Source organism: Aristolochia californica, unplaced genomic scaffold (assembly GCF_029961685.1).
Source record: "Aristolochia californica isolate CCGP_79_NKW_82.1479 unplaced genomic scaffold, dmAriCali1.0.hap1 SCAF_9, whole genome shotgun sequence".
Lineage (NCBI taxonomy): Eukaryota > Viridiplantae > Streptophyta > Magnoliopsida > Piperales > Aristolochiaceae > Aristolochia > Aristolochia californica.
The window spans coordinates 32,273,202-32,285,744 of record NW_027182290.1 but is presented as its reverse complement, the minus strand read 5'-3'; the positions used below and the strand labels follow the sequence as shown (position 1 = coordinate 32,285,744).

Genomic DNA, 12,543 nt, shown 5'->3' with positions numbered 1-12,543 from the left:
ACCGATGATTACATAATATAGAGAAACAACGTTACCATTCATTTGAAACATCAAGGTCTTCATGTTCTGCAAATATTCCTCCATTCTCTTCAAATTGCTGAAAACAGAATCAGCAGACGAGAAGAAAACAGATTCGATCAGAGTAACCTAACTCAATAAAAAAATATCCAATGGAAAAGATAGTGTTTAGGAGATTACCGTAAGTGGTAGAGATTAGTGAAAAAGAAATTAAGCTTCGATACGTCGTGCTTGTTGTTCTTGTACCGATCAAAGTCCTCGCGGAAGACCCCTAATCTTTGCCGGGGGTGTGTGAACTTGAAAGCAAAGCCTTCAAATAGGTTTTTGGCGGGGTGCCCATTTGCGAACCACTTTATTTTGAACTCAACCGTATGTTATTGGTAAGAATGGTCGTAACATTTGTTAACAAAACCAACCGACTTTAAGGGCTTGTTATTGGTCGATACATTTGTTAACTACCCACATGATTCATGACATTTTACACTCAGTTCCTGACTCCAGTCCCTTGCTTGTCCCTTTGTCATTCTTCCCGCTGGGCAATCCCAGCCGGCCGCAGTAACAGAATGACGGAAACTACCGCGAACGTCTACACTACCTCTGGAAACCTCAATGATGGTGCCGGCGACCCGTCTGTGTCTCCTTCTCTATCGAAGAACGCCCAAAAGAAGCTTCTGAAGCAGCAGAAATACGAAGAGAAGAAAGCCGAGAGGAAGGCTTCCGATAAAGAGAAGAAGCAGAAGGAAGCAGAGAGGAAGCGACGGGAATGGGAAGAGAAGCTATCGACTGTGACAGAAGAGGAGAAGACGAAACTTATTGAGTCCAGGAAAGAGCTTCGGAAGGAGATAATGGAGAAGAGGTCAGAGGAAAAGGAGAAGAAGATGGTACGGCTGAATAGAGCCAAGGAGGTTGGGCAGAAGATAGTCGTTGACCTCGAGTTTTCGCATCTTATGAACCCTAGTGAGATAAGCAGCCTTGTTCAGCAGGTTAGCGTGCTACTTTATGCTTCTCTCTTTTTCTTTTTTTCTTCTTCCTGGTTTAGCTGAAATAGCCCCTTATATGATTTCTGAATCCCTGATGGTTTAATGATTATGGGTAATGACTGAAAAACATGGGGGTCGCATTGTGAGATGCTTCCGCATCTGATTTGAGAAATCTTCACTCCACAGTTTATTAAACTAAGATGATTAGATGGTCACTCCTTGTGCATTTATCATCAGTGCAATCCAATCTGCCCCCTGAATGACATTATCCCGTATGTTAAGCTTGCTTAAGCTGAAAATAAGTTCACCATCATGCTGTGTCATACAAGCTCATGCAATCAGATATTCCTTTCCCATGTTTCTCCAGGAACGATGATCAAAGATGATTAATTCTTCTGGTCAAGCCCATTAAAGAAACAACAGTCTTCTCGTCAAGTTGCTACAGGATGGTCTTTTTCCTTTCCCTCTTTCTTCTCTTTCTCTTTCATTCGTTTTGGGCTTGGGAAGGATAAATTTGAAAGTATTGATCACACGTTCTTCTTTTCATGCTACTACAGTATCCGCTCTGCATTCATCTTTTTTGTCATCATTGGCCTCTTGTGTCATAGTAACATTTAGTTTTCTAAGGGATAAAGATCTTATTAATCTGTATCTGTTGCATTTTCTGAAGCTCCCCTCTTCTAGGTCTTGTCATTACTCAAGCATGTTATTTTGTTTGGGGAATTGTTATATGTTATACCCCTTGTAAGATCTGACATTGTATAGATGCTTTTGTTGAAGAATAACTTTACATTCTAACTGTTTACTGAAGGTTTAATAAATCGTATTGAAAAAGGAATATTTGTTTAACTGATGAAAACAGCAGATTATGTATTGTTATGCAGTGAATGGGAGATGTGCTTCACCAAGTCACCTCTGGTTGACAGGATGCGATGGAGAGATGGAGAGTCAACTACTCAAGCGTCCAGGTTTTGAGAAGTGGCTTATTGAAAAGGAGAAACAATCATATATTGAAGCATTCCAAGATCAAAAAGAAAACCTGGTCTATCTTACTGCTGATGCAGAAACTGTGTTGGGAGATCTTGATCTGAAGAAAATATATATCATTGGTGGGTTAGTGGATCGAAACAGATGGAAAGGACTAACCATGAAAAAAGCAAATGAGCAGGGAATCAAATCAGCAAAATTGCCTATTGGTAGTTACATGAAGATGTCAAGTTCCCTGGTACAGTTGCCTTCAATTTTAATGTACTCTCCAAATTTGGATTTTTTGCTTTCCTGTCATGTTGTAGTCCAAATCCTATCGCTCTTCAAATTTGGATTATTTGCATTCCTTGTCATGTTGTGGTCCTAACTATATCATCTGGAAGTAAGAGGACGGTTGCTCCTAATGAGGCCTCAATTTTTTCTTTTGCTCAAGTAGCTTTTCTTATGTGCAACTAGAGTTTGTGTGACACCTGGGCCCAGAAAATTTCAACTTGCATGTACCACGTGAGTAAGTACCAATTACTAGCTGTATCCAAATTGTTGACTTGCTCACATAATCCATCAATCTGGTTTATACAACGTCCAGCCAGGAAATAATGATATTTCATCACCATGATGAGGCCTTTTATCTGGTTCAGTTACCAAAATACATGCATCAATATGGTAAACTCTTTGGTTCTCTAATTAGCTCTGCTATGCATGTATATATAACTCTCTAGTTTTGATTACCATGTTAAATCTATTGATATTTAGTAAGTACATGAATCATTGGAAGTCTTATGTGATACAATTTTCCATTTCAGAACTGTTCCTTGAGGTTTTCTTATCTGTGAACCAGGTTCTTACAGTGAACCAAGTGGTAGAGATTCTACTCAAGTACTTGGAAACTAAAGACTGGCAGAGTTCATTCTTTCAGGTAATTCCTCAAAGGAAAAGAACTGAAGCTGAAGAAAGGGAAACAGAAGCAGAAGATTCTGAGACGAAAAAGATTTGTACTGAAGGATTTTCTAGTAGTTCAGAACTGATTTGTTAACTAAAGATTTTGGCTTCATGGTTTTCCTGCTGGCTGGGTCTTCCCCCTTCATTTTGTATCTTTCCTCTTGTGTTCTGTTTGAGTGCTCTCTGACCGTGGAGTCATATGAGGGCACATTCTATAAAATAGAATGAAGAGACTGATTTACAGATATTATGAAGGGCTAAGAATTTTGATAAGGAGTTTGGTGTTAACATTTTAGTCTAAACTTCATTTCTTTTGAGCATTTAGGTGATACATAATACCATGAAACAAAGACAGACTTATCAGATATCGAGACAACAATTTTTGTAATTATTAATTGTATGTTTATGTCAATTATAATAATCATATACTCGATTTACTATTATTATATATTTTTTTAAATAATTCTTTTAATAATTAAACATTAATAACTGCAGGGTTCAAATATGTGGTTTTTGGGATTTTCGTTCTGTTTTTCCTACCGACTGTTGTTTTCGATCAGTTAGATCATCTGATCTGGAGTATACTAATTGAAGGGGAAAAATAGCTCTTGTTGCAAATCAACTGGTCTTTCTTTTACAATACACATTCGATACCATTGCTTCCAATCTCTAATCTTTAATTTTTTTTACATATACAAGATACAAATTCTGAGATAACATTCGCATTCAAGCAGACCAAACTTCACGTAGTAACTCGTATCTCACACACATTCCACTTCGAGACACACTTGAAACAGTATCCTTGTGTTTCCCATTTTCTCCATTCATACGAGGAGATGAAGTTTTGTCAATGACGGATGCTAGTGGAGAATCCAATTCTTCCAATTCCTCATCACTCGTGTTGCCCTTTGTACAATCGATACATTTCTCTCCACCTGTGCTTTGCCCTCCAGCATCCCCCGCCTTCACTGCCACATCTGTGGGTGGTGGTGGAAAGTAAACAACAGGAGCCGCAGTACGAGGGAAACTGCTAATCAAGTCTTTGTCTGATTGTCGTCTTTCCAACAGGCTCTGTATTCAAAATACGAATATACTGGTAAACATTTCCTAGATAATGCAACTGTTTATCATTGACAAATAAATCCTAGATACTATGTTTGTGCCCAGCCCAACAGGACAGCCATCCAGAACCACCCAAACCATTGTGGGCATCTGGAGCAGATGAACAAAGATCACCAACAGCGAAGCCCGGGCTGAAGTCAATGGTGGTCACAGTGCTGAGGACAACACCACAACAAGCACAACAGGCGGATGACCGCAAACAAGTAATGGTTGTCAAGGCCAAGGTAAATTAGGTAGAGGAGTTTTCTCACAGAGCTGTAGCTATTGGCTATTTTCACGGTGGTTATCACATGGGTCCGTCGCTTGTTGGAAGATAAGGCTCCCAACGGACAACATGAAAAGAGGTTTCGTTACAGAAATCACTACAGAGAGAAGCAGGTTAGAGATTGAAGAATTTCATACTCTTTGAAAGCAGATATTTGTAAGGGTGCCATCCTGACCTATTCTGGTATATCTTTTTCTTTATTTTTTGTAATTTGTGTCATATGTTGAGTGAGTGGAATATTACCATTGGAACCACCAGACTATCCCAAGAAACGATATTTGGGATTGCATCAAGTCTATTATCTTTCTAGATGATGTGGATCACTTAAAGGAAAAACTACAGAGAACCAGAGAAGTAGTTCAAGGGAGGAAAGCTTTACAAGTTTCATAAGATGGTGGTGGATAGAGATGAAAAGAGAGAAGAGGGGGGAAGAGGAAAGAGGGAGGAGAAAAAAAGAATGAAAGTGAAAAGGGTGAGTGAAGACAGGGCACAGATAAGTAGAGGGAAGCAAGAATGGGAAAAGATATGAAAATATTTGCTTTGTCCACTGTGGTATATGAGATAAGATTCCACGTTCAGATTGAATTTTTTTACTCCATATGCACAAGTTTAGTAATCCTCCACACTGGACCACTTGACAAGCAATTTTTTACTCCATATTTTGGTTAATCCTCTCACAAGACATGTGCCTATATCAGGCACTTCAGACCTTTTCTTTTTACCTGTCTTAACATAGACTAACCAAAATATTTAAGAAAGTTGAAAAATCATTTGAACAGAAATGGCAAATGAGAGTCGATGCTGCTTATACCTCTGAGTTCAGTGCTTCCAGGACAATCCCTGGGACAGGATCTGGACAAAATTCATCTGGGGTAAAATTGCAGAGGATCCGCTTTATTATAGGTAGTCCCAGTGTTGGGCAGACCTAATTGACAAACAAGCCAGAGCAGGTCATTCAGAAACCGATAATATGGAGTAAATGATGAGAAATCTTCGGAAGTAAATTATTTCACCTCTTTTCTGATGGATCTGTCAGCAAGCATGTCTTTTGGAAGCATCAGAAGATCACTCAAAGCATTGAGAAGACGGAAGGATTTGGGTATTGCCTCATCTCCTTTCCTATACCCGTCTTCATCCTCACCATTGGCTTCATTACCCTTAAGGGAATCATCAGCATCCATACCAAATAGATCGGTCAGAAACCTTGACCAATTTCCAACCTGTAAGGTAGTAACAGCACAATGATTATCATGTAATCAAATGCTGCATAATGATGACTACTGTCCAGACTATCATAGAAAATAATGAACCGCAGTTAGTGTTTCCAAGGATGCAAAGAAATGGCAAAAAAGATAAGGCAAAGCAACCCAGATTTTTTTGGTTTTATAAATGATGAAAATTTCATTGAAAAGAGAGTCGAAAACAGTAAGATGACAAAGACCAATTTCTGCTAAAGACAAGGGACAACAAAAGTGGAAACGATAAAGTATGAAAGAAAGGAACAACCCTGAGAGCCAGATCCATCTTTTGTAACCAAATTAAATGAACTAAACAATTTCAAAAGTGTAATCCAGTAGAGCATGGTCAAGTTGCTTCCCATGAATTAGCACAAGCAATAGCTTTTAGCTGTATGGTAACTCTAGATGATATTAGTCTAGGATGTCGAAGCCTTGTTGACCAAAGCATTAAAGATCAAATGGTCTGCAAGACATGCTTCACTGACAAAACATGCTGCAAGTGATAATATTGAATCCTTTCTTATTTCTGTGGTACTAATATCTGAAACTCACAAGTGAGAAGCAATCAAAATCCTGGTGAAATACCAGGCAAAACTTTCATGAACAATCTTGATCTACTTTAGTTTGATTACAGCTACATGAAAAGCACAGAAATTGGCAAACAGCTAGTCAATGGTCAAAACATTATATATATATTTTTTTTTTTGAGAGAGAGATCCAATGACTCAAAATTGAAGCAATGATGTAACCAAGCCACAGAAATCCTACTGTGAGAGAGAGAGAGAGTAGAAAAAGTAGACTCAAATCGATGTTGCCTGCTTTCTTCCATACAAAGGCAACAATTTCATATGCTTTTAGTAATGATATTCTATGAAAGATCATTTATAACTGGAGAAACTACAGATAAATTTTCCTCTCGTCCACAGGTTAATTCACAAAAAAAGCATTCAACTAGCTTCCAGTCCAATGAACACTACCATGATCAGGATCAATTATAGTAAAAAGAAAAAAGTCATTTGTACATACAGAGTTCTTGAGTTGTGCCCCAGATCCAAAACTCAAGTCTCCAGCTGGAATAGGCAGAACTTTGGGATCAATGATGGGATCTGATACAGGATCAGTTGGAATCTCATGGGCAGACTCACGAAGAATTGCATTAAACATTGCAACATCTAATCTGGCCACGCACTGTTCCATAACCTGTTCACAGAGACAAACTGTTCTTATATAAATGTGTTGGAAAATTCAAGTTAAGAAGTCGCTGAAAGATGCACTGCTTCAAATCATCATTATGCACTAAAGGTGCAGCACTTGAGATTAGGAATGACAATAAGAGACAAAACATGTGAATAAATAGTGGAATTGTAATAAATGTCATACCATTCTTACTAGCACAGGCAAACAACCGCACTCATGCCCCCCAGCCCGAACAGGACAGAGTCTTTGGAAGGCATCCTGAAAAGCACTTTTCCAAAGATTGATAGAAAAACTGCCTTGCTGTTGATCACCCAATGCTGGTCCATGCAATCTAAAAGAGCTTTTTTTTGTGTATATATCCTCTACTGGAGATTGCATGTGTGGAGTTAATGTCTGAAGAAAGAAAGAAAAGAATGCATTTAGATATAAAAACAGTCTACTAAAACTCAATGACACAAATCTACTAAAACTCAATGACACAAATTAAGTCATTGTTCAGGGGCAGATTATAACATGCAAACACATCTGGATGGTAACATTTGAAATATCTACAGTTAAACGTTGAGAAGGTAGGAAGTGCACTCTTTTTGGTCCAATACAAGTCTAAAGAATTTAAGTAACAGGTTTGTCAAGCATATATCGTCATGTCACTTGGAAGATAAAAAATATTGAAGAATAATGACATTACAGTGGATAGAGGAAGGCACCATATTACACAATAATAAGAATAACAGTCCAGCTTTGCAAATGTGCAGCAAGCACAAATTTACTGATAACAATTTGATCCACAAACCATACACTGGTAGTTGTTCAAACATGTACAAGCATTTCATAGTAAATGACGAAAGAAAATAAAAGTTATTTTAGGCTAAAACTCTTCCACTTGAGTAGGGTTAATAGTGTTTGACGATTGATACTAATATAGTACTTGTAGCACAGGTGTAGAGGTTGAAGAAGTGAAGGATGAATACAGAAACGGTACAACGAAAAGGTGGTCAGGCAACTTCATGTGGCTCACACTTCAGATGCAAATTGCATTTGCACACAACAGCCTAACTGAAAATTATCATATCATGTGTCCAATGCAGCTTCTGTAAAGACATGTGTTTGAAGAGATCATGGCTGTATTCTACAGACCAAATCAATTACTTCCCAGATTAATGGAACGAAGATATGCAATTCAAAATGTCAATTGGATACTTGACAGTACCTGCACCTAATCGCTATCTGAGAGAGTTTAATTGAGAGAAAAAGTAATCTTATTGTAGACGAATAGAAGTTAAGAAGAAAAGCGAGCTTATTGTAGTTGATAGCATAGTAATGTCTATCAAATGAAGTTCCCTGATAGCATCAGTCCCCTACTTCACCTCAGTGGGTGTCTAATCCCAAGAGAGGACTAGAAACCAAATGTCTAAAACTTCACCATTCATGTTAAACATCTACAGTGATTTTCATGCACACACTCATGTGATAAAAATGAAAACTTACTACTTTTACCTGCCACCACACGGACTCAACTATTCGGGAGAAAATCCAGGATTCAATCTTTTCTAGAGCAGTTGTAAATGTGCTTGTCTCTTGCCAATCATCTTCAAACTGAGTAAAACCGGAAAATTTTCCTTGTTTATTAATGCCATTAGTTTTCCACTTCACTGAAGGCTGCCCTTCCCTTTTTCCACCACCATTTGACTCAATAGTCCTTGCAATCAGATCTGATTGGTGCGAACTACTAAAAGCTTGAGAAATGATCTCTCTAAGGACGATTATGTTTGACCACCAGAAAGTCAACCTTCTTTGAGAAGAACATTATATATATATTAGTGCACAATCAAACAAAAGAGCAATAAAACTTGGACACAAAAGTTTAGAGATGAACTAGGTTCCACACCTTGCGGCATCACTCCCACATGACTTGGCAATCAGTACAAGTCCAGACACAGTATTCCTTGCTATGCTGGCTCTCTTGTCCTGCGTCCAGTGCTTGCAAGCATGGATGTAAAGCCTTGAAAGACGCCTGGCAGGCGTGTGAACCTTATGAGCTGAGCTCCCATGCTCTGGAACTACAGAATAGAGTGAAATCTCAAGGGCAGCAATTTCTCTCAGCTCCTCTTCTAGTTTCTCTATTTTCAGCTCCATCTCCTCTATCTTTTGTTTAGCATTTACCTGATCTTCACCTAAACCATTCCCAAGAGTATCAGCCGCTTCATCATCTCTTTCAACACTGTGACAACTTTTTGGTGCTTCATCCAGGAGATCTATTTCCCTGAATTCTTCGTTGGCCTTGTCATCGCTTCCTTCAGATGATTCTGATAGAGGCTGGGCATGGACTTTCATGTTCTTTGATTTGTTATCCATGATCTTGGTTTGCCCATTTTGAGATTGCTTTGGCAATGTTTTGAATTGCAGTGCATTTGTTCCCTGTCTATCATTTCTAGCTCTCCCTGCACGAGAACCACTCTCTCCCAAGTGCTGGTTTGTCAGCTTTTTAGGAACTCTGGAAGGTCGCTCCTTCTTGTTTCCCGGTAAGGTTTGAGATTCCCCTTGTGATGGTGAAGAATCACTAACAGCCTCACCATCAGATTCTCCGTCCTTGCATCCATCACTTGAACGATCTTCTCTTTCCTCTCCATTTTTTCTCTCTAATAGTTCACTGACTTTGGAATCTCCAGTGATCTGCTCAGACTTGTCATTCTCATCCACAACAGATTCCTCAGATCGGTCCATGTCATCCATATAGTGTACAACTATCTCCTCATAAATGTCAGATGAGTCTGTCCGGACATTCAAATCACTCTCTATTGTAGCAGTAGATGTTCTGAAAGAGAAGTTTTAGAGCTGACTTCCTTGCTGTTCACAGCTCTGCTCTTGTCTCGACCAGATTGTTTAGTTTGCTTACTGTGAAGAGGCACCTGCCTTTCTTCTTTGTCTCTCATATTTTCATTGCTTCAACCCTTTTCAAACTGTACACACAAGCAAAACTACTGATAGTGAAGGCAAATGATGACCATAATAAATTAATGGATACTCAGAAGCACGTTGAGGACTCTTCATATGTTCTTTGCAGTCCAGAGAACTTTACTTGGAAGTTACTTTTCTCTGATCTACCTCTGCCAGCACAAACAACAAAACTTCTTAAATAATAATTCAGAAGCTAGAAATTAAAGGGGTACAAATTCTCAGCTTCCGCATGAAAAGACAAACTGGGAAGAGAACAAAGCTAAAGATGAATCACCAAAGAGAAATGCAAGTATGCACTGGAACCCAAGCAGATTCCAGCACCTAGAAATTAATAATGTCAAATAAAATAGAAATACCACCAAAGCACAGTTTCAAGATGACTTAGAAATTAGCTAAATGTGAAAATTATTTTGGCACTAGAAGGTACATGGTTTTGCTTTTCACACTCAAACAGAGCAGATGCCTTAAGTTGTATTTAAGGTAACATGAATAACTTAACAGGAAGAAGGTAAAAGATCAAGAATGAACTTCAGCAAAGTTACTTGTTGCAAACCTGATGACTGCCAAAAAGCCTCTAGATTAAAAAATCTTGGATTCTTCAACATTTAAAAAAGAAATTCCCTTAGTCAGCAACTGCTTTCTGACAGCCAGGCTTAATTGTATAGCAAATGAGATTATAGCAGTACTCAGAAGCATCAGTTAATGCTGAAGGTAAATTTCAAAGAATGGGTTAGTAAAAAGAAACATTGATTCCCCTAAGCCTTTATTAATTGAGGTAAAGGGAATACTATAAAAATAGGTGAGTTTGGCATTTGTGCTCCAAACTTAAGCTTTGTAAAATCTGCAGGACATTTATGAACATCCAGTACCTTCCCAGAGGATAAAATTAGGAATTCCAGAAAAAAAGACATTTTCCACAGCAAACTACTTAAAAATGTAAATCTAGTTTAGTACATGTTCCAACTAGGAACCAGTAGGATTTAACTGATTCATCTTGTAGGGAGAAATAGGAAAGAGCGATTGAAACTCAGTTGTGAGTTACCACATGTTCTCCTGAGCATTGTGTATAAAATATAGTTTGAAAATATCAATATTATTCCCAAAGATAAACGGATGGCTGTAACTAGGACAACTATCTCTATGTCAGGGACTCAATAGGTCGAAATATTGCACTATTCCCCAATCCAAATATGTACACGAATAAAAACATGTCAGCTAGAATCAGAACAAAGAAACCAAAGAACTGTACCATACCTTTATGGAAGAACTATAAGAATCAAGAAAACAAATGGGAAGACGCTGTAGCCCTTTGATTTTTTATTCCCACTCTGATTTGCATTAAATATGTTTACTAGTATACGATTCCGTTAATCAAGACAAGTTAAATGGAATCACTTTCTTACTCTCAGCTTCCAAAGATCTACATCTACCACCTATTTCAAGACCAATTTATTGGGATTTTTTTCTTGCAAAAGAATTTCTGAAATGTAGGTCTGGACCCAAATTGAAGTATAAAGAAAAGCAGAAAATCCACATGCTCTCATTAGCAAAACATCGAAAAGTGGAATCAGTAGATCCTTGCACGTCGAAGGAGGACAGAAACAGTTTGACACAGAGGAGATGCGGAGAACACGAACTTGTTGGATTCATAAAGATTTAACTCCGTCCCAGTAAACTCCTGGAAATCTGGACAAATGAAAGCGCAAGCGAGGTAAGCGGATATAGTCAACAGAGACGATGTCCAAGCATTTCTCAATTCTGACAATTACCAGTAAAAAAAAGTTGCACCTAGCTAGGAAGAACTTGAAATTCACAACGATCGACAAAAAGAATGGAAAAATTATGACAAAAATCGCGCTTGAAGTGGGTAAATTCAGATTTCGGAATGGAATCCTCTAGGATGTTACACATGGCAAACAGAGTCTAATTTCCCAAAATGCTGATTTCAGGTGCACCAAACAGAACACTAGACACGAACATGAATGCAGTAACAGAAACCTTCAAATCCGCATTTTCACAGAAACGACCCACGTTCAGTGACAAAACTTTGTTCAAGCATTCAGCTATGTAGCGTCAAGCAGCCGAGTGGAAGAGCGCCTTCAGCGAAACCGTAGCAAGAAACACTAAATTGAAACAAGAACAAGCTATGAAGAAAGCGTGCAGGTCAGTGTGAAACTAACACAGCAAAGACGGCAAGTTCATCGGGAACTCCATAACGAAGCAAAATAAAACTCAAGATCAGGCGATTCCTAGCGAAAAAAAAAAAAAATGACAGCTCGTCGCATTCTGCTCAGAGGTGGAATTTTAGAAAGGCGCGACAAAAGTCTCACGTCCAGAAAGCCTCAAAGAGACGAGCCGAAACTCACCGTCATTGTTTGTGGCCTCAACGAGACAGCAGCTGCCAATGCGAGTCTCACTTTCGCGCATTCGTCCAGCAAGAACGGTGACTATCATTGGCAATCAAACCAGATTCACTCTTGCGCCATGAAATCCGTCCAATGGTATGGACAAAACTAAACCGGAGACATCAAACCAACATCTAGCTCTTCAATTCAATTTCGTAATATCTATCACCGTAAAACATGCATCTTTTGGAGCTTGTGATGATGATAGCGCTGTCGATTGCGGACGTCATTTTAAAAGATCCAGCTGTTAGTACGGCGGGTTTGACATGACCGTGAAGCCCTGTCGGTGGATACTGACCGGAGGTTCCGATCCGCTTTTAATTAGAAATTGCTCGATAATCCTAAGAGCTCGATTAAAAAAACTGGTTAATGAAGATCGGACCCACTTAGTGAACAAAACACCAAATCATGCACCGCGACTCTTGTACAACGGA

General features: G+C 38.7%; 2 protein-coding genes across 6 annotated transcripts; one reads left to right on the top strand and one right to left on the bottom strand.

Moving 5' to 3' along the window:
- Window positions 1-579: 579 nt before the first annotated feature.
- On the top strand, window positions 580-3,173 carry LOC137942070 (tRNA (guanine(9)-N1)-methyltransferase-like). Its single transcript, XM_068787746.1, has 3 exons — window positions 580-1,001; window positions 1,864-2,223; window positions 2,824-3,173. Exons 1-3 carry the CDS (start codon window positions 582-584, stop codon window positions 3,016-3,018), a joined length of 975 nt encoding a protein of 324 aa, XP_068643847.1. The 5' UTR covers window positions 580-581; the 3' UTR covers window positions 3,019-3,173.
- A 339-nt stretch (window positions 3,174-3,512) lies between these two features.
- Window positions 3,513-12,279, bottom strand: LOC137940412 (uncharacterized). Of its 5 annotated transcripts, XM_068785462.1 has the most exons (10): window positions 12,071-12,279; window positions 11,342-11,390; window positions 10,258-10,409; window positions 8,635-9,853; window positions 8,244-8,538; window positions 6,930-7,139; window positions 6,576-6,749; window positions 5,325-5,531; window positions 5,123-5,236; window positions 3,513-3,995 (listed from the first exon to the last, which is right to left on the bottom strand). In XM_068785462.1, exons 4-10 carry the CDS (start codon window positions 9,477-9,479, stop codon window positions 3,651-3,653), a joined length of 2,190 nt encoding a protein of 729 aa, XP_068641563.1. In that variant the 5' UTR covers window positions 9,480-9,853; window positions 10,258-10,409; window positions 11,342-11,390; window positions 12,071-12,279; the 3' UTR covers window positions 3,513-3,650. The 5 variants fall into 5 exon arrangements, with proteins under 5 accessions (XP_068641563.1, XP_068641562.1, XP_068641564.1 ...); XM_068785461.1 differs by having other exon boundaries at window positions 10,258-11,390; XM_068785463.1 differs by lacking the exon at window positions 10,258-10,409.
- Between the last annotated feature and the right edge of the window lie 264 nt (window positions 12,280-12,543).